The sequence below is a fragment of the Vespa velutina genome, chromosome 6, assembly GCF_912470025.1.
Source record: "Vespa velutina chromosome 6, iVesVel2.1, whole genome shotgun sequence".
NCBI classification, from domain to species: Eukaryota; Metazoa; Arthropoda; class Insecta; order Hymenoptera; family Vespidae; genus Vespa; species Vespa velutina.
This window is the reverse complement of record NC_062193.1, coordinates 9,211,408-9,236,887: the sequence shown is the minus strand read 5'-3', so window position 1 is coordinate 9,236,887 and position 25,480 is coordinate 9,211,408. Positions and strand designations below refer to the sequence as shown.

At 41.2% G+C, this 25,480-nt stretch overlaps 1 protein-coding gene and 1 long non-coding RNA gene across 6 annotated transcripts in view; one reads left to right on the top strand and one right to left on the bottom strand.

Annotated features, from left to right (window-relative positions):
• LOC124949591 (low affinity immunoglobulin epsilon Fc receptor-like) overlaps positions 1 to 25,480 on the bottom strand; it is a 91,510-nt gene that overhangs the window by 31,386 nt on the left and 34,644 nt on the right. For 2 of the 5 annotated variants that reach the window (XM_047494911.1, XM_047494910.1), the window contains 2 exons: positions 20,264 to 20,549; positions 3,596 to 3,694 (listed from right to left, as the gene is read on the bottom strand). In XM_047494911.1, coding sequence (XP_047350867.1) covers positions 3,596 to 3,680 — 85 coding nt within the window. In that variant the 5' untranslated portion in view covers positions 3,681 to 3,694; positions 20,264 to 20,549. Of the gene's footprint in view, positions 1 to 3,595; positions 3,695 to 20,263; positions 20,550 to 20,613; positions 20,709 to 25,480 lie in introns of those variants that run through there. The other 3 variants (XM_047494914.1, XM_047494912.1, XM_047494913.1) reach the window with 2 other exon arrangements.
• Positions 11,961 to 22,196, top strand: LOC124949598. Its single transcript, XR_007101109.1, has 3 exons — positions 11,961 to 12,152; positions 20,909 to 21,019; positions 21,810 to 22,196. It is a non-coding gene; the product is annotated as an uncharacterized LOC124949598 (long non-coding RNA).

Here is a 25,480-nt window from a genome sequence, read left to right as displayed (position 1 = left end):
AATAGATATAAACTAAAAATAATACTGCCTAGTTTTTTTTAACTTACATACATTTTACATTCAAACTCTGGCTCAATGTTGTACGATAACGAAGTGATGGGATGGTAAATGCGAGTGCGTACGAGGAGGAGAATGGAGAAGAAGTTGGTAAATAAGAAGGAAGAAAAAAGATAGAAGAAAACAGAAGAGGAGAGAAGAGATGAGGGGGAAAAAAAAGGGAGGAAAAAAAGGAGAAAACAAAACGAAAAGAAAAAGAAAGAAGCTAATAAAAAAAAAAAACAAAATGAGTAATGACTCATAAGTTTTGCATAATGTTAATTATACGAACGGTGGGACCGTGATGCCGGAGGGAGAGAAACTGTCGGGAGAACAACACGGCAACGATATCGTCCAAGCCCATTTCAGGAAAAAATCGAGATACCGTGACGCACAACCTACGATATTTGCATACAATGCAGCGATCGCGAGCTTGTAAGCGTGCGCATGCGTGCGCGCACGAACACTCTCGATGCACAAACAATAGTGCGCCCTTTTTTTTTTCCTTTCTTTTTTTTCGTTGATACTGCCATGCAACAGAACGAGAAAGAGAGAGAAAGAGCACACGTGTCCGTACCGCCGTAACGTAAATCATACTACGAATAAATCGAAATCTCTCGTCGTGGATCGCGCTGTTCCTGGCGTTTGTAAGCGACAAAATGGATCTATCTCTCTCTCTCTCTCTCTCTCTCTCTCTCTCGCTATCATAGTCCACAGCGATACCCTTCGTTTCATCCGTCTTATTGTAATTCCCTTTAACGCGTGCCGAGAGATCGCCCTCCATTTTTTTCTTCATCTCCCGACACTACTACTAATTCACGCGTTTAATCGAAATCGCAAAACGCTTTTCTATTCTTTCCACCATTCAAAGTATTAATTCGAGAATATATTTTCTTTGTCTCTCTCTCTCTCGATACATACGAATAATAGTCCAACGTAACATAGCAAGCTCGTCAATAATGAATATCAAGAATTTTTTCAATTCTCGACGTATTATCGATCAACGTTCCGTTTTATCCCTCGTATCCGCTAATGAATATGTTAATTAGTAACGCCCCAACGTTTCTAAATCCCTCTTTCGAATGGATGATAAGAGGTAATCCTTTAAATCTCCTTCTTTTTCTCTTTAATTTTTTTTTCTCCTCGATGAATAACTTCAATAGAGTCCGCTCTCTGAATATTTTTTATTATGGCTCATTAACGCTTGAAAGAGAATCAATGTGACGACGCAGTAGGAATGTTGCAATTGTCACGAGCTGTGTAATATGACGCTGCATTACGTTTGCGCCAAGAAGAAAGAAAAAGGTATGAATCTCTCTCTCTCTCTCTCTCTCTCTCTCTCTGTGTGTGTGTGTGTGTGCGTGTAAAAAGAGAGGAAGAAAATATGAAAGTACGCATAGATGCAGTCGCGATATTACACGGTAAACGTAATACGACATGGCGTTACAGACTCGAGCTCGGAAAAAGTAAATTAGCATAGAGCTAGGAGATAGCTACAAAAAAGAGAAAAAAAAAAGAAAAAAGAAAAAAAAACGGGAAAGGAAAAAAAAAGGAAAAAGAAGAGGGCAAAAACGAAAGAGAGAAAGAAAGAGAGATGCGAAACGAGACGAAAGTGATTCACGAAATATGTCTCTTGTCGTTTCTTTTTCTCTGTGCCCTTTTCACTATTATACTTCCTTCTGTAATTTTCAAAAGGGAAACGAGAAAGAAGGAAATGGTCGATCGAGAGCAAAGGACGAAATAAAATAATGAACGCCTCGGTTACTAGCTGCGACGGAAATGAATAGAATGAGGGTGCCGGCGCGATAAAATTACAATCAGGGTGCGGCTCTAGCGATGCTCTGGTAATGATCGTGATTCGTTTGTCGAACGAATTTGTAAAGAGGACAGACAGAGAGGGAGAGGGAGAGGGAGAGAGAGGGAGAGAGAGGGAGAGAGAGGGAGAGAGAGAGAGAGAGAGGACGATCGGGCGATTGTTCACCGGTATTCGCGTTAAATATGCGGGATAATTAGCAATTAAAACGCTGTAGGCAGAACTCGCATGACGAACGGCAGATGCTGCTGCCCTTTCCTATCGATACCGTTTACCGCTGCGTGCTCGCAAAACTATACCTTTTTATTACTCCTAATTGCAAGGATTCGTTAACACGTTCATTATCTCAACATCGAAGTAATCGCCGAGCCATAGAGCCGCATCCTTAATCAAGTAATTACATATATTGCCAAATGTTACGACACAGGTAATTACGAGGAAAATAGGAAAATTTCCAATTACTTTTGATTCCACTTTAATTGTCTTTGGGACCCCATCGAATTCCGAGCAAACTCATCCAATTTAGGTGAGAGAGTACGGGGGGAATGGGATCGTTTATGACGAGAGGCCGAGGAGGAGAAAATGCAACTCCTTTATGGGAGTTGGCTCATACAGGAGATGACAGCTACGTGACCGCGAGTATCAAACGAATCTCCTCCTTCTCCATCTCTTTATCCACGCGTCTTCTTTCTTTCTCTCTCGAAGCTTATTCCAAGGATCTAATCTCTCGAAGGAAACGAATTCCCGCTCGTTAGAGCGACGAGGAGTAAGATCACCGATACTTGCTATCTCCTTCCTTTCGCACCTTTTTCTCATCGTCCAATATAGGTAAATTCGAGAGACCCTTAATCGGTATGCCGATCGCGTACTACTACCTACCCTGTATAAAGTCATACGATCACTCGAAAAGAGCCATCCGTTATAGGCTTCGTATTTCACGTAAGATCGTTCTCGAAGAAAATTCTATAAATAGAAATGGGATAAGAAAGCGAGTATAGTGCGCTTACGTTACCATATTTTGAAATTACCTTGTCGTAAAGAGCTTCTATTTACCATATTTGCCATAGTTTAATCGTAAAGGTACGTTGAAAGCTTCACGATATCGACGATGTAATGTCTACCGTCTAACTACGGTGGCGTCTTAATAAACTTTCAATTTCTATCGATCGGAGTGGAAAATTTTCTATCGTCGGCCGAACGAACGAACGAACGAACGAACGAACGAACGAACGAACGAAAAAGGATAAAAGAAAAGAAAAAAAGAAAGGATAGATAGAAACGAGATAAACTCCATCCACGAACAAAATAAAAGCTCGGCGTATCTATTCTACTTTAATCACTGTCGCACGGAGATTACCTATTATATCCCTTCGTTGCAACTATGGCATAACCGGGCTTTCTAGGCATCGCACGTCGCGCCGTGGAAAAGCACTTGGCTCGATCGACCCTGTTATTTCCTTTTTGCCTGGCGCACACTTCCACGTTCAAACACGACTTCAACTTGGAATTAAATTTCTCCTTGTATCGCGCCACGTTATTCGTCCTCTTCTTTTTCCCCTCTATTTCTTCTTCCTTGAACGATAGAACGAACTCTCCTAACCGCTATCTTCGAGAAAGAGAGAGAGAGAGAGAGGGGGGGGGGAGGGGAGAGAGATAGCTTAATAAATAAATGAAATTTGTGAGTTTACGATACAAATTGGCAATTGACGTTCGCTGACGCAGTTTCGTAAGACTCTCGTTACTTACTGGTATTTTTGTCTCTATATTGTGGCAGAACTCCGGCGACGAGACAACCGAGAGTCAGGTACACCGCGAACCAGAAATGATCCATTGCAATACGTTCGACTGTAACAAAAATAAAATGTTTAAAAGGTTAAATGGGTCTCTGGAACTTTAGCAATTTTTTGGCTGCTTTAGTCAAGAAATGCCGCCTCGTTCGAACGAACGACTGACTTCGTGTGTTCTATGATTTCGAAAGAGGTCAAAAGAGGTTTGTTCTTTTCCTACGGGCTATAATGAGAATATTAGACTTTTTATCTTTTATATCGAAGAAAGGTCCGACACCGATCGGACTCGTAAAATTGTATTACCGCTACGTAGATATTCTCCGCTCTCGGCGATACTCACGACGATATTCTCGTCGATTCTCGAACGAACGTATCGACGAAGGGTGGAGCTAGCTTTCTCATCCCTCGAAATTCTCCGCGTTCAGAGCAGTATCCGTTCTCTCGGGCTCTGATCGAATTCGCGCGAACGGACGTTGGTATTAGCAGGCCATACGCGAGCAGCCTAGCAATCATCGAGCTCCTCCATAGTAATCGATCGTTATAATGGCCTTCACGTCATTGACAACTTGTCGAACGTTAAAGCCGAGCTCTGACGCTGTCAGGAATCAGAGAGAAACCCCCTATCGACGGCGAACTCGTCGATTATTGACCTCGATTATTCTCCCTGCCTCTACAATACGCGTTTTCACGAACGCACGTTATTGTCCCGTTCGCGTTTATTCTTCGCGACAGCTGTCGGACGTATTCGCGAAAACGAATTAGAAAGGAACCGAGGTGGGGAATAGCAAAAGAGAAATTTTGCAAATCGCCGAGAACAACTCGGAGAAAACTGAACTAAAGAGTCTCGGAGATACGGATGCCTGCTAATGGGGGGTAGTTGGACTAATCGACTACTATCTATTTTGCATCGCAATTGCTTTTCCCTCGCGACTCCCGAATAGTTTCTCCAACTAAACTCGATTAGATACAGTTTAAATTCAAAATTATACCAGTTTGCGTTTTACAAAAGTACATCCCCGTTTTCCTCTATGTTGCCATGTGCCGCGACGACGTACAACACAGCTACCAAACTCTAACTAACCGTTCCACCTCGAGGAAAGTCTCGTCTTTTCAAGCTTACCAGACGGACTAAAATAAGCACAATCGGTTACGCGCTTTCATCCCCTCGATGCGAGTTAAACGCGATTGGTCACGAACGCGTTCCTTTTAAACGAACGAACATCTTCACGAAACCTCTTTTCTCTCGTTAAAGTAGCGCACTCGATCGTTTATAAAATTTAACCAAAGTTTACCGCGTATCATATCCATGCGTAACGCGGAGGATGCCGGAAGAGCTTGCTGCTGCAAAGTCCCGTTAATTTCACGGATAAGGCGCCGCGCTGCTGGTGCAACGAGAGAGAGAGAGAGAGAGAGAAAAGTTTCCTCGGTTTTAGCCACAGATAATATCCATGGAAACTAGTGGTAAGGTTTGAATGATACTCCCATAAGCTAGCATGAGTTTCCTCGTTTGGGTTGCCGCGAAAATGCTCGTCGAAAGAGAAGATACCACGTCGACTCAAAGAAATGACTCCTTTAAGGCCTGTAGAAGACTGACAAATACCAACATCCTCTCTCTTGAGACTTTACACGCTAAGACAGAACTACCAAAACGATACTACGCTAACGTTCGAGCTCATTTTCACCCAACGCTGATACTCGGATTATCTTTCTGCCTTTCTTCTCCTTCCGACCGTTTGCTAATCTATTCTACGATGATTACGTTGGTTATACAAAGTAAAAGCTTCGTAGAATATAAATTATTTTCTCAACTAATAAATAACTAAATATAATCCTTTCACATTTCATTGATTTACATTAATTATCGAAACGTAAAAATCTCTCTATGAAAAAAGGTCATTTGCGATTTTCCCAATCTTTTTCCGGCTCACTGGTGAAAATAAAAAAATAAAGGGAAATAGTAACGTATGCGAATAGACAGCCGTATAGGTAGTATATACTGGGTGAGTAAAACGCGTCCCTTCCGGATTTCGAGCGAATTCGGCGATTTGACTCGATTTAACAAACCGCACGTTCCACATACATATATTACGAGAGCTCGGTGTCCGTCGCACATTTCCAAGAGAAACAGAGGGAGGTAAGGGGTGGGGAGGGGAGGGGTGGGGAAGGGGAAGGGGAGATGAAAGGGGGAAAGGGAGGAAGAGATAGAGGTAAAACGAATCTGTTTGATCCCTTTGGATCGTATCGTGGGATTTAGGAAACAAGCGTGACGCAAACCGCAATCTGACCCCGTGAATTAACCCTTTTACCATCCCTTCCCCTCTCTCACTCGTAAGATCTATTTTCCACTTTGTTCGGCCGGTTAAATTCCGCGAGTCTTCTTCGTGAGGTACATACACACACGGCTGGTATTTCATATTTCGTGCGGAAACTCGTTTCACAATTAGCCTCTTTCTCCAGCTGTACCCTTTCGAAAGACAGAGAGAAAGAGAAGGATGCCGAAAGCGGCGATGCGATGAATTTCCTGAAAATGAAATATCCATCCAAATTCTGTAAAGTAAAGACAAACAACCAGCGGTACTCGAAAATTCACCAAAAAGAGAGAGAGAGAGAGAGAGAGAGAGAGAGAGAAGGGAGGGAGAAGGGTAGGGGGTGGAGCCTTTCACCGTAGACATATCCGTTTGATCTCGTATTATGAACAAACGCGCGTTTTATAGGTAGCTACCTAGGTACACCACTTGCCATCTAAGGTTTACCGGATATAATATTACTCTTGGAACACAGAAGAAAGGACGGATGCGTGTTAACGCATAAAAAGTTTGCCGTATATTCTTCTAGAACCGACAAAAGCTATTTTCTTCCAGGAAATTTCACCGATTTTCAAGATAAGACGACAAGAAATTTTCTTTTCAGTTATCTCATCTTTTCGTCGTAAAAAGAGAAAATAGGAACGAGGAAGGATAAACTTTGATCAACGATATTAGTTTCCAGTTTTCCCCTGGAGGATACATAAGCGCGCGTCGTCTCTTTACGTCTCGTAATTGAAAGTAATCGTCGAAGAATGAAGGGAGATGGAGGAGGATACAGAGTAAAACGATATCTTTGTCGATCGTTGAACGCGCAAGAATAAAAAGTAATATCGTTCAGGAGAGATATGAGGAACGTCGTTCGCGGAAAATCCCTGAGATTCGTGGAAGCCGAATCATATTTTTCGAGGTTGACCCGAGAGATCTGGCACGAGGGGTAGAGAAGAGATCTTGGCTAGAAAAGAAATCCTTCGCGGATGATTTCGTTGTATTTTTCGAAAAATCCCCTTGACGCGCTAGACGACTCTCACTTCTCTCGAATGCGTTTATTTCACGAGCGAACGCGCGCCGGTCTCGACATGGACGAGAAGGAGGAAAAAAGAAAGAAAGAAAGAAAGGAAAGAAGAGCTTGAGTCCAACCAACGGACATCTTCTTTTCCTCGAGCTCGGTCATACATATCTTTTTCTTTCTCGCAAGATCTCCGTTATCCTTCTTTCTCTGGAGTGCTTTCGAGTACTCCAAAAAGAAAATTTTTAGATGCGCGCGCGCGCGACGTAAATGTCCCCCCATTTTCTCCGAAGGATAAATATCGTCCGAGTATCGTCCTTGAGAAGGATCATCTCCCAAGAGATCCTGTGTACGTGAACGCATATCCTTCTAGGCTGCTTCTACTATCATATACAATACTTTCTATACACTTGCACCTTCCTCCGAGTTTCTTCTCTTTGTCTTTCTTTTCTTCTCGAAGGATCTCTCGAACCTCTATCGATCACTCTCCGCACCTATAACGTTCACGAAAGAGGAAGGGGCAAGATGGCGCAGGAGGGGAAGGAGGAGGACTTGGCCGAAGCTCGTTTCACGCTTAGCCGCTCGAAAATATATTCCTGGGTCGTCTCTTCGTCGCAACTACAGAGAATACCACCATCAGCGTCGTCGTCGTCGTCGTCGTCGTCGTCGTCGTCGTCGTCGTCGTCGTCGTCGTCGTCATCGTCCTTTCGGATAACTCGTAGAAGCGTTGCAATTAAAATTTAAAGCGTCAGCGAACACCTCGCAAACCTTTCCCCATCAGGCGAAAGAATGATGGAAGAATTGTCACGGTCCGTTTTATCGAATGCTTTTTCAGTCGCTTTCTACTTTAGTGATATTGCAAATGGACGACGCGCGTTCTCTCTATCCTACAAAATATTCCCCTTGGATATGAGAAAAGAAGGTGAAAGACCAGCGGGACAGAAAAGATTTGTAGAACAAATTTCCCATCCAAACTTGTCCTATGTATGTAAGTACGGTCGATAATTAGGGCTCTTTGTCACAAGGATCCAAAGTAAAGTAAGGAAAAGCTTCCGCTCGAAAGTACCCGATGGAACCAACTTCCACGCTAAGTAGCTCTCTAAAGATTAAACTGAGAATCAATGCTACTCTTCTACCAACGATTTTCTCTCTCTCTCTCTCTCTCTCTCTTTCTATGCTTCATCTTTCACCGACATGCAGAATTATAGCAGCTCGTTAAAACTTGCATAGTTATCTCTCGCATACATCGTAAATACCATGCATACTTCATCGCTGAGATGATTTTCCAAAACTAAGAATCGTTCATGATGTTGTACCACTTTTTCACGAAAGATGATATTAAGAGATATTAACGATGCCACGTCGACTGTCCGCACCTTCTTTTTCGCGTTCAAAAAGATGGAAGGAAAGAAAGAGAGAGAGAGAGAAAATGTGTGTGTGTGTGTGTGTGTGTGTGTGAGAAACGGAGAGAAAGAAAAATGAGGAAAAGGCCGAGATGAAAGTTGAACCCATCCTTTCCGTAGAAGAGTACCAAGACGACGAAACGCGCTTGAACGGTACAAGACGGTGCGCACCGACTCTTCTTTTCTCCCGAGTGTTTCCACTCTTAATTTTCCTTTCTCGGTCTTATCACCGCCGTCGTCCGAGCTGGCTTCCGAGCATTTTTCTTACTCACCGTGATTTCTTTCCTATCGTTTTCTCTACTCTTTCTTTCCTCGTTTAAACCATACCTACAAGTTTCAACATTTGCATTTGCTTTCTTCTCTCTAATACCAATAACGAACGACTACTTCGATTTTCTCGAGATACGGATTTCTCGCGCTTCTTATATTTTTCTCTCTCTCTCTCTCTCTCTCTTCCCTTCTTTTCTAGTTTCCTTCATTCTTCATTTTTCCTTCGCTTTTTGTTTCTTACATTCTTTCTTACATTCTTTACTCGGAATCTCGCTCGAGCGAAAGAAACGAGTTTCTTCGATGCGCCGAAGAAAAAATGTGATGAGACGAGATATCGTTGAAAGAGAGAGAGAGAGAGAGAGAGAGAGAAATAAAGGAAAAGTACAAATCCGCTCTCTACGTATATAGTACGCCACCTCTAGAATGCTTTTACCCCTCGGGGGTAGTTCTTTTCAGACCATATTCCTTATTTGTACCAAATGCCTTCGAAGAACCCCCCCCCCCCCCTACGAATAACTTGTTCGAGAATGATTGAGACGAAGAGGGAGTTAACGCGAGTTTTTCCCTTCTAAGATTTGTCGAAATAAATATCGAATAAAGGCATAAAGTATCGTTCGAAAAAAGACTTTTACAAGACTTTTAATACGTCGGATTAAAAAACTTATTAAGGCGAAAAATAATAATAATCGTTAAATTCGAAAAGATATCTTTGAAAGTATATTCCGGGCATTTGAGTAAGAGAATTTTAATATGCACCGATTCTCTTGCTCGTATAATGCAAATAATGAATCAGCAGAATACTCGATATTTCGTTCCGTCGTTTCACTCGAGTCATGCCCCTCCGCCCCCACCCCATTCCTTTTTCTACTCTGAGCGTAGACTAATTAAATTATAAAATCTTATGAATAAATAAGCGGCACTTTATAAAGGAAAGTTAGCCGAGCGAGGACAATGAAATTCAAGCGGAGTAGTACATTGCCGACGGACGAGGACAGAAAAAACTACAAACTTTTACGCTCGCTATGAATTCTTTTAAATAAAGAAAGAACAATGAATAAATACGACTTTTGCGAGGACGGATTTCGTCGTAGAAAAGGTATCCTTCTTTCTTAAGTTATTAAATTCGGCCGATTTCCTGGATATTAATTAGCGGCCGTTGCGCTTTATTATAAAGTTGAAATTGGATTTTAATACGTTGTTCTTGAACGAACTTCCGTAAGAACCCGAACGCGATAGAGATCTTTTAGCGTACAATATTACTCGTTGGCAAAAGCCACCTGTTGATTTACGGAAACACACAACGCTTCGGTCCGAAAGCTGGGCAGCTTAACTATCTCTCCTTCCCTCCCACTCTTTCGACTCTTTTAGATCCGTCGTCGTTTCTTCTCTTTGAGAGATACTCGGGGAATCAGAGATCGATCCAGGTGCGAACAAACTCGTAAGGAGTCAGTGGAAACCTGAAAGGATCAAGACTAAAGATCCTTAGAAATCTCTTTGGCACTTAATTAACCACCTGATCGATACCATCCTTGGGATAAGTTTGGTCTGGCTTGAATTTCCCTGCCGTGAACTCTCCTCGCTATTCCCGCATGTGTCTTTACCAGGGATTAGTTCGGTCTCCTTTTCTCTTATAGTACTAACTAACCACCCCAAGATTGACGAACACCATTAACGGAAACCCGTTAATATCAAACGCTAACGTACGATGTAGCATACAAAGTGACAAAGTTAAAATTACGTCTAAGAAGTACAAGGTAAGGTACGAGTTCAGGATAGCAGAAATTTTGTCGGAAGGAAAGGTACTCTACTTAGTCGTTGCTTTGTCTCGGAGATTCTACGAGTAGCTTGTTCGTTAATTAAAGGTGAGAGATAAGACCAAAGAGAAGACTTTCACGAATTCTAAGTAGAATAAGTAGAATAGTTTCAACCGAGCCAAAGTAAGAGAGAGAGAGAGAGAGAGAGAGAGAGAGAGAAATGGAAAATGCCGACAAATAAAATAGACCAAGAGAATTCTCTAGGTCGTCTCGAATGACGATCGATAAAAAGGAAAACGTAAGATAACAAACCGTCCAAGCTAATAAATATCTCGTTAGGATTTAGTCAACCTCCAAACAGGTTTTTCTTCGTGCGTGAACGATCCTCGACGTTATTATCCTCTCCTGATAGCGCGATATCAATAACCAGCGACTCCGCGCACGTCGATCGTCGCGACGTGCGAAGTTTAGCACCTGCGTACGCCTCTTCTAGGCACCGCGACGTCTCCAGTTTCATCACGCAGGCGTCCTCGTCGTGTCGAACGCGCAAGCAAATTTCTATTCCCATTGGAACAACAACACCCTTAGGGCACATTTGCTCCCTATTGACAAGATTTATATGATTTCCCCTAAGCCACGTCCATCTAATCGCGTCTTGCGTCTCATTAACGACCTCGTTAATATTCTCTCTCTCTCTCTCTTTTTATCGGTCGATCAGTAATCGAGCCTAATATATCTCGCCGATTTAACGTTAAATATCTATAAACGTTGTTCAGTGTGTCTCAAGATAAGAAAAAGCAACAAAGAAAGAAAAAGAAAGAAAAGATAAAAGAGGAAATAAAAAATGATGTATTGGGCGAAGCGTAAATATGTCGTTGCGTCGTTGGAGACAGGTTCGTAAGAGAAGCCACTCCTTTCGCTGCTGTTCGCCTGGGATTCAGAGGTGCAGCCTTCTACCTGGCTCAACGCCCACACCTCCCACTTTCGACCAAACAGATCCTTTCCTCGTTTTTTTATCTTTCTTTCGTCAATTCACCTGGATCATACGCGAAATCCCTATACACTACTACTAGGTATGACTCGTCTTCCTACTAAGAGAAAAGAAATGGAAAACTCGTTGCACGAAGATACACTAGATGGTATACTTATGTGTATGTATGTGCGTATATGTGTATACGGGTACGTGTGCATTAAGGACCGATCGTGCGTTCACGCGTATTCTCCAAGAGTCCATCGAAAACTACCACGGGTACCTGCTAATTAGGAAAGGAGTTGGAAACCTTTTCGATCGAGATTTTACTCGAGAACACACCTGGCGAACGATAGATAAAAGTCCAAATTCTATTCGCTATTTCTCTCTCACTCTCTCTCTCTCTCTCTCTCTCTCTCTCTCTCTCTCTCTCTCTCTCTCTCCGCTTCCATGAGGAAAGTCTACCGAGAAAATTATCTGGACATCTGCGTGCTAGAGCGACGTCGAACGAGTCGTCTAGATGATTTCCACGACTGCGAGTTAACGGGAGAACATAAGATAGTAGGAGGAAGCGAAGGAGGAGGAGGAGGAGGAGGAGGAGGAGGAAGAAGAGGAAGAGGAGGAGGAGAAAGAGAAGAAGGAGGAAGCGAGCGTGCGCACGCGTGCTTACCGTTGGAGGAGGTGCTGCGACAAAGTGTACCGGTGGTATAGAGGAAACTTGTCGCTAGCGAGATCTGGATGAAGAGGAGCACGAAGAGGAGATAGAGGTGGACAGAGGAGATAACGACTAGGTGACCTCTCTAACAGGTAAAGGAGTCACGGTACGACCGAGATTTCCTTTTCAGGTAAATTCCACGAGCGTGGGCGAGCAGGGTAGCAGAGAAGGCAGGATGTTGCACACCTGCGAAGAGCCAAGGTGTATTATGCACGTTGTGTGGTTCACGTTGCATCCCACTCCCATTTCCTCCTCCTCCTCCTCCTCCTCCTCCTCCTCCATCACCTAGCACCACCTCCTTCTAGCAGATCCTCCTCGCGATTTCTACTCGACGCTCTCGTGGCATTAGAGCGCCGTCGTTTTAAATAACAACGAGGAGCAAGATCGATCGTTATTTTAACGATATCAAATCGGTCGATTACGTTCGGTCCTCCAGTTTTCCCATTGTCTCGTTGACAGAGTTCCCGCACAATAGGCGCAATTTACCTTTTAATCAGGATCGCTGCGCGAACGCGATACAACGTCGTCACGGTCGCTTGGAAATTTCACGTAAAATCGAGGCAACCCGCGTAATTTCACATTTATACCATCGTTATGCTAATTACTCGCGGTGACTCGCCGACGCGCAGGACCACTCGACGTTTTGAATAATTTCCCGTTGCGCGCCTCCCCCCCACCCGTCCCCCCCCCCCCCCCCCCCCCTCTCTCTCTCTCTCTCTTAACTTTTCGCCCTCTCAAATATTACGCGTAATTACGTGCAGGATTATTAAGAACGCAAGCGAGACAAAAGGTACAAAGAATTGCTCGTTTCGTCTGCGGTTTTAAAGAAATTTTACGTTAATTTAAACAATTACGTTGGCCTTCGAGAGGAGCCCCTGGTATACGGCATGCATACTAAATTTGGATTACTTTATCGCATTTTAATACGATAAATCCTTCGTAGCATCGGATCTCATAAATATTCAGAAGAGAATCACGTCGGCCGATTTAGAAAATACTACGTGCGCATGCGAAAGGTCAAGGCGATCGAATTACCACGATTATGAGAGTTCGATCGATTCGAAATTGCTCACGTGTCTTTCTCTCTATCGTACAGTACTCGCCCGATCATACTCATTTTTATTATTATTATAATTATTAATATCGTCGTTACTACAATATCATCGTTTCTATTCAACCTTTTATCGATATAACGTGAATATAAAATAGTTACCTACGAGACGTTTAACTTTTATGAATACCAAATGAATCAAAAGGATGGATATTATTGTAAAAAAAAAAAATATACATATTAAAAAAAAAAAAAAAAAAAAAAAAAAAAAAAAAGAAAAAAAAAGAAAGAAAAAAGAAAAAAAAAAACACGAAAAAAACCGAAAAAAAAGAGAAGAAAGAAAGGAAAAAGGAAAAAAAGAAAAGCCACTTTCGTGTGTACACGTTACGTTCATACGGTTCGTCGAATAATTGTATTTTCTTGTGGCGACGATTTAAATTAAATTTTAATTACATTCTCCGATAGATAAACTTATCCGTAGCGACGAGTTTCTCTAATGATTTGAAAACGACCGGTTTAGATCATTGTTAGAAGAGGAAGCCATAGCTTTGAAAGGGTTAAAACAAAACGTCTCCTCCTATACCAGAGCGGTAAGGCAGGCAAAGAGGTTTGCTTACTGTTTGTGCGCAGATAAAGGCACGATCCAGGTGATTCAGGTGCGCGAACAGGTGTTCGCTACCAGGACAGTAGATCGCAAAGAGGTAGGAGAGCTGTTGCAGTACCGACCACTTTTACCGCTTTTCTTTCCGGTATTATTTAATCGTGTATGCGCACAGAAGGCGAATACGCACGCGTATCGAATCGATCGAATATACATGGTCGGCCAAATACCTAATTAATACTTCATCGGAATTTCTAATACGCATCTATATTCGTACGTGTACATATTTTAATTTTTTTCATTTGGCATCGCAAAAAGAAATAATGCGACCCGATAGGAAGACGACAGGTGTCGTTAAGCGTTTATGATGCCGACACGCAGAAAATAGATAAATAAGTTTTCTACGACGTCTCTCTCTCTCTCTCTCTCTCTCTCTCTCTCTCTCTCTCTGTGTGTGTATATCTAGACGATCGACAGGTCGTATGGACGAGAAGAAAACCGGTTGGGAAATGAACCTTGCCGATCTCTCGTGAAAGCTAATATCCTGATCGAATGCACCTGTTTACCCACCCGAAGCCAAGATTTATCATTTCGTAGTCAAAGTCCTGGGGAATCGGGTATTAAGTCCCTCTGCCAACTCCTACATCTATTATGTTCTTGATCCAGTCGGAAAAAGCTCGTCCACTCGGATCTCTCGGCAACGATTGCCTATCTCCCAATCGATCGCACACCTCTTTTCAAGTGCTATCGATATTTAATCGAATATATTGCAAATGTAATCTAACGTTCTCCATCGAGTTGAGTGACATTTAACGAAGTTACAGGAGCGAGGCGACCGATACTCTCTACCATAGCGAAAACTTTGTTGAAAATGTTGAATATAATCGATGCCGACGGCCGTGTGCCTCTCTCTCCCTCTCTCTCTCTCTCTGCAGTCTCTAACGTCGTTTCGTTTTATTCGAATAACTCGTGTTATCGTTTAACAACGTGAAAGAGAATATACTTTGCATCGTTTTCAGGAAACTTTTCGAATAAACAAATAATCGAAAACTTTCCCATACGGAAAAGTACATTGCAAGCTTTCGTTGCATTTTCCTCTTTTTTGTTTTTTTTTCCTTTGTTGCAAACTCCGGACATTAAGCATAAACAACAACAACAACAAAAAAAAAAAAGTTAAATTTAATTAGTCGTACGTGTAGCTACTTACTACGTAAGTAAGTACCATAATCAATAATTTGGTTCAGTTATTCGAGTTCTCTGCATAAGGGAGAACGTTTGTAAGGATTTCTCTCGTTAATTAGCGACAATGCTAGTGCCGATAATTGACGTCTCTACACAGCGACCTAACTTCGTAATAGTGAAATTTAAAAAAAAAAAAAAGAAAAAAAAGAAAGGAAACTCTAACGCGTTAAAAGTAGGCGTATATCACGGAGAGCAATTGCTTTTGCAATCGACGTTACGAGGTTATAACGTTCTCGACTAGAAAGCTCGATTTTGAGACTCCCGAGAACTCTTCTCTACGGATTTTTATTTAACGAAACCTCGCTAACGCTTTGGCCTCTCGTGCTAATAACTTTCCCTTCGAGGCATACGAATTACAGAAAAAAGAAAGAAAAAGAAAAGAAACGAAAAGAAAAGAAAAACAAGCAAACGTTCGGTTGAAAATGTTTGGTCAATAATCGACGATATTAAGATCTATCGGCGAAAGTCAACAGTCGTATGTTCATTCGAGATAAAGACAAACGTTCCTTAAACGGTACTTTAAACGTGAAATCCGATAAATAAGAAAGATGATGTAAAAGAGAGAAGAAATCGAACTGTAAAAGGTACATTATATATTCGAGAACTTACTCGATCGTTATGTAAATCTGGCTCCTGGAATAATATATGCATACATTTGTCTTAAATAATAGTATATCTTTGGCCGACAAATCCTTAGATATACATTTTATTTCGATCTGTTTTTCATGTTCTTTTTTATTTTCTTTCGTTCTTTCTTTTTTTTTCCCTCCCCCCCTTTTTTTCTTTTTCATTCGTCGTTGAATAATTGCTGATAAATTGGTAGATAATCGAAGAAAATAAAGAGATATAAGGAATAGGAAATTTCAACGATAATTATTCGTTAGGTATCTACTTTTGATTTGTGTTTCTGACAGAGAGAAACATTATAGTCACGATCGTACGACGTGGTTCTCTACGTTGAGCTTGGATATTCGCGAGGAACGCGTTTATTTCGTTCGAGACTACTACGACGAGGAAGAAGTTGCAACGCTCGCAAAATGACGGATCGTTTGAAGAGAGACGAGAAGAAGAGTGGAAGTAAATGTGAGGTATTAGCGTCGTGATAATATCGTCGTTTTCTACGAACAAAAGAAGCATCGAAATCCCAAACCCTTTCCTGGGTTTTTTCTCTTTTTTCTTTTTTTTTTTTTTTTTTTTTTTTTTTTTTTTTTTTCTTTTTTTTTTCACATCGCGCATTAAGAGGAAAGACTCGGATCACGCGGGAGACGTTTTCAGGACATAGCCGCGATTATGTTCTTACGCCAGGGGCCACCGCCGCCTCTACTCCTCGCCTGTATCTCGATTTTGCACACTTTCTATAAATATACATATACATATATATACATATGTTTATAGAATAATAATAATAATAATATGTATATATATATATATATATATATATATATATATGTATATATATGTTTGGGCACGCGTGCAAATATATACATAGTGTTTTCATTAAATTCATCAAAATTATAAGGCCATCTTGAAGCGAGATAAGCGAGAAAGTTTTAAAATCGAAAAATAAAGTTTTGGAAAGTACTGGCAAAGTGTTTGGTCGAAACTCCTTCTCGTGGCTTTTCAAAAGTTGTTGACCGAAAACGTGATACTAGTTTCAGACGAAATAATCCCTCTTTCTTGGAAAGACAGATATACCAAGTTTGATGTTCGATTGGGAAAAGGCGGGCGGGCGAAAGAAACTTATAAGTAGCTTTGAGGAAATACCGACGTTTCCGGAAACGAAGAGGTCCAAACGTTAAAGTTAATCGCGGGTTACCAATAGAGAGAAACGCTCTACCGCAGTCGCAATTATATTTCCACCGAGATCTACGTGACCCGATATGCGCCTTTCGAGTTAGCTCCAAATTGCTATCTCTCTCTATCTCTCCCCTATCCATCTTTGTCTCCCTATAATCAGTTACGTAATTTCGTTTCTTCGAAATAATTTTCCTATAGATTAAAATAATGTCACTACGTTCGTACGTTTCGAATGAAAATAAAATCAACGCGATGTTGTAATTTACGCGATAGTTACGTTTTATTAAATCGGAACGATAAGATCTTTCAGACGTTATACGAAAGATCTGAAAGGCTAAAAATAATAAAAATAATATTAGGTATCAGGCTTTAGTTCACGTGAGAATAATCGTCGAATAATAAAAGAAGGAATTTCCAAAGGTGAAGGGGCAAATAGAACTAGAATAGAGGAGGAAGAGCATGATTATAAATTAGAATGGAGTTCGGTAGACGTGAGTTAGAAACGCGACTAGATGTGATTCGCTCGTCACGATAATGGCCTTGTGTACGATTCTCTGCATTCGCACGTTACAACCAACAACGCACACAGCCGATAACGTTAACGACGATGCAGGTTCACACATTTCGTCCTTAAGCAAATTGCCAGGCAAATATTCAAGCCGCAAATGCTCGTTACAGCAAACTCCTCCTGTTGTCGTTGCAACATCTCGGAAAGGAGATGGATCGAGATTCAATTTGATTCATTGTTACACGTATTATAGTTTTAAGCGCTATCATCTATATTGCTTCCGGCTCGAAACTTTAACGTTACATTATTTTTCGATGGGAACAACAATGTTGACGGATTATGAAAAAAGAATTTAGAGTACAAAGGATTAATGGCATTTCCTGTGCCCTACGTTATACGCTATGTACTATGCAAGTTATATATTATACATGATATTATATCGTGCATTACGTATTACTCATTGTGGACCGTAGTAAATATATTACGCAGGCTGCCGGTAATGCTTATTCCGGGTGTACAAGTATACGGCGCGCTTCTCACACGCACCATTATATGGATATAATATATATATTATATATATATATATATTATATGCGCGTCTGGAAATATAATAATATGATATAATATAAATAGAAAGGGTCGTTTCTCGTCTTCCTTTTTTCTTCGTTCATCCGGATAGGTCAGTGAGGCACATTGCAAACATATTATCGTGCATGCACAGATCCCGATATAGAAGCTTGGACTACTAAAGCGAGGTCTCGAAGCGAGAGCAGGTGCCTATCCGCGAATTCCTGTGGTTTCGACAACGTAACTGGATTATGCGGCATGCTGCATAGGTGAATTAGCAGGCAAATGTTCGATAAATTCGTTTGTTCGCCGATCGATAGGTCGCGGTATTGCTAGGCGATCTACTCGATTGTCCAGCCGCACACACTAATCGGGCATGTTTCCCCTTCTCCTTCGAGCACACCCTCTCTCTCGCGCACGATATCGCGATTTGCTTGGACGAGCATCTCTTCATCGGCCATAAGGGCAAACACGCCACGAAATGATCTTACTTTCACTCGCCGTAATACTCGTAATAATGATCGTTACCAACGACGAATTATCGGGCACGAACGAAATCCTAAAAGTACTAAACCCGAGGCTGTCGATTTTCTAAATGAATTGAAATATTTTACGAGCTCCATCGAGAATATAAGATACGTCAGCTCGGTCATATGAATTACACCACCCCTACCTTCGATTTCGCAGGAACTTTGCGAAAATGGCTTTGATCCAACTACGACACGTTTTCTCGTACGTTTGTCTTTTGGAATTCACAAGTGATCCACGATGATATTCGATCTAATAAAACCTATAAATCATTGAGATTCCAAAGTACATTCTTGAGAGAAGTCGAGTCTCGAGTTGGCCGTTATGTGAAACTCGTTCCGCGGATCCAGTTATGCTGCTGTTCGTGATGCAACGTTTCGAAGGACACTAACGAAACTAGCTCCTCGCGAACTTTGCACATGGAAATTTAATAATCTCCGCAAATTGCAGCTCAATCGATCAATTTGATATAATAATAATAATAATAATGATAATAATAATAGTAACCGCAATAATAATAATGTACTATTTTTTTCTTGGGACAAGCAATGCACGAAACTTGGTTTTATGGTGAAACGATGTTTTTCGACCTAATCAAAAAGTAAATTTCCATAGACTCGTCTATCCTATCTACTCGAACGCGGCTACGATTCTTGGGACAAAAGGACGAATTACTTTAAGTAGGTTAGACGAGAGCGTTACGAAACGGATCTCTCTCTCTCTCTCTCCCGCACACTTGTGCGCGCGTCGAAGAAAGCGCGACACGAAAGGAGACATTTTTACAAGGTGGAATCTTAAAGGTGATCGCTAGTAGGTACCTGGATACTGAATGCACGCGATTGTCTTTGAACACGAATAGTCTTGCGTAAACGAATTCAATGTCCTACGTTAAAAAGTAAACAACACGTTTTAATATTTCTTTTGCATTCGATGAAAAACGAAAGGAAAGGAGACAAATGTCCGGAGCTAAAGTGATAAAGTCGTTAATTCGCTTTAAAAGAACGAAACGATATATTTTTTTTTTTTTCTTTTTTTTTTTCTAATTTAGTTAGGAGAATGTCGGTCGAAGTGATTAGCTATGTACATTAATCGGTAGACAGGTAGTAGAGTACACCTAATATTCCTGTACACATAGTGCAAACGAGGAGAGAGATCGATCGATCACCTACGACCAATCAGAACCTACGTAACACCGGTTTGTCCAAACAAATTATTTCCTCCCGATTAGTCCGCCGAGCGTTTCGCGTAACATAACATGGCGAAGCCAGTATATTTGCACGTCGGATTAAATCCCACACGCCTACGCTTTATTGCTACGCACACACCGGCAAACCACACTTGAGGTTTTCGAATTTCAATTCGCGCTAATTTCACGTTCTTCTTCCGTTGCGCGACCGCTTTAAAAGACCGCTAGAAAGTTTTGTATGAAGAGCACTTATGCAACTTCTCTTTATCTATCTTTCCAACGCTTTTCCACCATTTTCTCTCTCTCTCTCTCTCTCTCTCTCTCTCTCTCTCTGTCGCTCTCGCTCTCTTTCCAATCAACGCCACCACCATCGATCACGACCGCTCTACGAGAAAACAACGAATGTCGCGTTTTACTGAATTTACGATCGTCTCGAACGATAAGAGACGAGAAGCTTCGAAACCTTTTCTAATGTAAATACGAGAAGTAGAAGTAGAAGAAGAAGAGAAGAAGTAAACACTTGGAGAGTATTAGCGGCAAGATAAATGACGATGGCTCGTTTCTCTTTATTAAAAGGAATCGTTTCGTCGAGCAAGATGAAAACGAGGGAACGAAGAATTAAAAGGGGGGGGGGGGGGAAAGAAATAAAAATAAAAAGAAAAAAAAAAAGAAAAGAAAAAAGAAAGAAAAAATAAAAGAAGTAAAAGAAAATCTTAAACGTACGTTTCGAAGAAGCGTGCCTCCACACGTATTATCGATGTTTTCTATTCACTGTACTGTGCACGTAGAGATTTTTATCGCGTTAATCGACGAAGCTTCGTTGAGAATCGAGTCCTTTCCTTCTCCTTCTTCTTCTTCTTCTTCTTCTTCTTCTTCTCCTCCTCCTCCTCCTCCTCCTCCTCCACCGCCTCTTCCCTCTTATTCGTTAGTCCACTTCTCGTTGACGTACCAAATATACACGCGCGAGTAAAACCTGCTCCCAGGCACACGCGCGATCACCGTTCGATTTCTAGAGAACAAGATTCGTGCTATTTACCAGATGGAAGTCACCGAGATACTGACGAGTTTCTCACCGAGAAGACATACTTCGAGTCTCGAGACTTCGGAAGAGAGAAAAAGAAAGAGAGAGGCGTGTTCTCTTTCTCTCTTTCACTCTCCTCGCTCTCGATTTCCAGGATTATAACCTTTCTCTCTCTCTCTCTCTCTCTCTCTCTCTCTCTCTCTCTCTCTCTCTCTCTCTCTCTCTCTCTCTCTCTCTCTCTCTCTCTCTTTTCCTCCCCACTCTATCGTTTATCCCAACACACCGGCTCGTGTTATGTTTCTTTCTCTCACTCGTTCTCTCTGACTCTGTCTCTTCGTTTGCCATAGTTTCTTGCCACTGGGAAGGGGAAGAGTGAGAGGCTTGCAAATCGTTCCAAGGAGGCTTGACCCGACACTTGCCTACATGACGTACGTTATATGTCACGGACAATGCCCCAAGTAAGTAAACTTTCGATCAATTTTCATTTATTAACGAGTATCAAAGCCAATGAATGGGATACAATAAATACTATTATATATACATACATACATACATATATATATATATATATATATATATATATATATATATATACATATATGGCAATCTGAAGATTTGCAATTGAATATTAAAATGTTCTATAAATGTAGTATATTACGTCATACATAATATAAATACGAGAAACGACGATTGATCGAACAAATATGGTAATTTATGAAATAATTTGCAAGTTTTAACGGACGTGTATGTTTATTAATAAAACGACCAAATTTCACGACACCATGCAGTTATCTTCGAAATAAATCGAACGATGATAATTTATTAATGGATTCGATTTTTAATGAATGAAATCCTAACCGAAGGGGATTGTAAATATATAATGCGCATAAGAAACTCGATCTTTACGAATTAAAGGAATCTGCACGTTAAAGAATTGATTTATAGATTTACGTCCTACAATGACTCATTCGAATGGATACCATCTCCCGTTATGATTTTATAGATAGGAATAATGTATCTACCTCTAACATAAATCAAAGATTTCCGAATGAGTAGATCGGTATAAATGCCGTTCGAAGATAATTGATTTGCATGATATAAAAATAGAATACAGCAACGTTATCTCGTCATTTTCAATCATTGTTACGTATCAATAATACGTCCATGTACGTAGAGATACATTTAAAAATATGAAATTCGATGCGCAAGCGTGATAATAATGCTAAAAGCTGTACTTGATTATCGTAGATTTCTACATATCAATTCCTCGAAAGCTTCGTAAGGGAACCTTACACGAAAGATATCTCGGCTATGACGATTATGCAAGCGGATCGCGCTCTCGCTCTCGATAGGTATCGAGAAATCGCCTGACGTTCTACTGCCGCTGACGAATCTATGCAAACTATGGATCTTCGCCTTCTACCGGCATACCATCGCTCTAAGTCTAATCGCATATTTCTAGATTATTAAATATACTTTTTCCAAGCTATACGATGTCTGTTATATTCGGCCGAACGCACGAAATTTTAACTAATTTTCGTTCGTACGTTATTTCGTATCTCCCCGAAATCAGAACTCTCGACATTATTATAAACACGACGGAATGATTTACCCTCTTGGTTTTAGCTCACCTCTTTCACGAACCAAATATTTATCCACGTCGACGGGATCGTTTCGTATCTTTGGTTTGCGCCGTGGAAAAAAAGGGACAAAAGAAAGAAGAAGGAAAATCTTTGAAACGCTCTCTCTCTCTCTCTCTCTCTCTCTCTCTCTCTCTCTCTCTCTCTCTCCATCACTCCATCCCTTTTTAACCATACGAGGAGAAAACGAGTGTCATTAATTTGCCGACCGTGTAAGGAAAAGAGGAAAAAAAATAAAAAAACAAAGATAGAAAAGGGAGAAAAGACGAGAAGGATATACAGCTCGCTTTTACTCGAGGTAGGAAGCTAGCTGCGGGAGTTTCTGGCTGGGTAAAAACGTGGCGCGAACGAAAGGGACAAGAAAATCCTTAAGAATGACGTAAAAAGGTAGAAGAAAGAGGGAAGAAGGAAAAGAAGAAGGAAAAGAAAAGAGAAGAAAAAAAAAATAAAGGTCCGTGAGAAAATGATTCAACGTGTGTTGTGAAAGATGTCGGCGACAACGCAAGACGCAAGACCGATGGAAAAATATCTTTGTATAGGTTTTTAAATTTTCCTTTCGGTCGGTCGAGCGAAGAAAAGAGAAAGGGATAAAGATACATCGAGGACACGTTCACCATTCGAATTCTTCTCGGATACCGGCCGTCTCGATTTCGGTCTCTCTTTTGGACGATAAAACGAATGGATGACCAAAAAGCGAGTAGCTCATGAATCTTCGTGATTTTCCTCCTCTTCTTCTTTTTCTTCGTCGTCGTAGATACTTCTTCTAAAGCCGATAGATCAAGACCGAAGACGTTGTCGTTCGTCTTGAGAGATCATACGTTCCTTCGAAGTACAAAGAACCAAGGAGAGCTAGAGAACGAGAGGCGAACAATGAGCCACGAACTTTACCCTAACCCTTTCCGCGACCTTTTCAAGACTTTTCCTATCTCGAACGCGCTAAGAAAGAAGTGTTAGAGGGAGGGGAGGGGGGGGGGGGAGAGAGAGAGATCTTTCGTTCGAAAGCGACACTCTCGAGTTACTACTATCGTAAGCACCGAGTACGCGCTACGTGGCACCATTCTAAAGAGGGTGCGAAACCGATAAAGGATGTTAAAGTCCAAGTATCGAGTGGCCGTTCATTATTCTACGTCATTTCAGGAGGGTTACCCTCTATCAATGATCAAGGGGATCGTTAGAAGTCGTTAATTAAGTGACTGTCGAACGAACCACTGGAATCTATCCAACCCACAGACTAATAGGCTATGGGCACCAAGAAGGAGTGGGAGACATCGACAGAACTTCTCAAAGTTTCTTGAAATTTCCCATTGCCGATTAATTCGTGATATCTTAATTAGTTCGAAAATCGAGAAGCCAAATTGTTACCGATGTAAATCCGATATAGAAATATTCTCCGTAGGAATCAATCTTTAAAAAGATCGAGATATGAAATGCGTCGTAAATCGTTGAAATTTTAACGAGACGAGAGACGAGGAATCGCAGTCACGCGGAAATGGTGAAATTCTTTAGGAGGATGCCAAAAAGAAATGAAACGCGGTGATAAGTGGACGTTTCCTCGGACAGACAGCAATCACGGTAATGCTGCTGTCTGCCGATCTCATTGCCGATGATGATGTCGGTAGTGGTGGTGGCGGTGGTGGTGGTGGTGGTGGTGGTGGCGGTGCTAGTACATAGGCTTTACGCAATCCTGAGGTCACTGGCAAGTTGCCGTGACCCAGCCGCAGTCCTAAATCTTTTTGGCGGAGTGGATGCTCCACGGCTTATCCCTTGTTGCGCGATCTCACGAAAGTTAGATCATGTTGCCGGACGACGCTGGGGACAGGAAAAGAGAGAGAGAGAGAGAGAGAGAGAGAGAGAGAGAGAGAGAGAGAGAGAGAAAGGGAGAGAGAGAGAAGCAGAATATACTGCGCCTGCGGAGAGAGCCACCACTGGATCTTTGGTATTACTGCAGGATATCAGGATCACAGAAACTCTGCCAATCCGTATGAATCGTAGAGAAGGTGGGGAGACCGAGTTGGCTGCAACTATGAGACGGTAAACAAAGATAAGGACTTGTTTCCTCTCAGCACTTTGTCCAGAATCTTTTTTCTCCGTCTCTCTCTCTCTCTCTCTCTCTCTCTCTCTCTCTCTCTCTCTCTCTCTCTCTTATTTCTACTCGCAGCCAAGTGCAAAAGTAGATTTTTATCGCTATCTGACATACGCGCGCCTTTAAAACAAACATACACACGTGCGTAGATTATGTATATATATATATATATATGTGTGTGTGTGTGTGTGTACATAAAGCTCTGAATTAAAATAAAAGCTCCACATTCAGCAGAAACGTAAAGTTTATTGGGATAAAAAAAATTAGAGGAAAAGATATAAAACATCAAGCGAGAACAAAGGAATGTAATTATTAGGTATGGAAAATGACGAATACTTTGGAATATACTTTATCTCATGATGAGAATAGAAGAAAAAGGAGAAGAAGAAGAACGATGGTTGTTGCTAAACTCGTGGTATAACCATCTTCCAAGGAGCTTTCGACAAAGATGAGATTAAATAAATGAAAAGGAATAAACGAAAGACAAAGTGAGACTGATGGTCGTGGTAGTGGAGTAACGACAATGCGGTGAGCTATGCGGTAAACTAAATAGGAGAAGACGTGGATGGAAAACGGTCGGTGGACAAAGAACCGCAACGGCGAAGACGATGACGTCGGTAAAAGCCAAAGGGAGATGGAAAGAAGCAAAAGAAAATGTGAAAAGAGAATGAGCTATAATACGTTTCTATATTCTATAGTATAGATACTGGATATTCGAGCCAGCTGATAAGGTATAGTCGATATAAGCGGCACGGGTCGAAGGACACATATTCCGGTCAAGGTTGGCATTTTCCTCTACGGTAATACTTCCTCCCACCTCCTACATCTATTCCACTCGAAAAATCACAATCCTGTCAGAAATACGGTATATAGATATATCCAAAGACTATTTAGCATATGACCGAGTTATGTATATGATGCGGTTAGCTTATCGATGATTGATATAGGTAATATATACCGTAACATGTAATCAATAAATGAACAAATATTTGTGCGACTGATAGGGTCGCTACGATGAATCTAAAATTCGTATATTCTCTTATTTATATTCTACCGGTTTTAATATATTTCTAACGAGTTATGTTTTTTTAACCTTCGTTCTAAACTCGTAGAAAGAGATAAGAAAATGTCCGAATATACGAGATGGAAAAGAAAAATGAAAGAAAAATATAACGCGATCGTATAATGACCGTCGA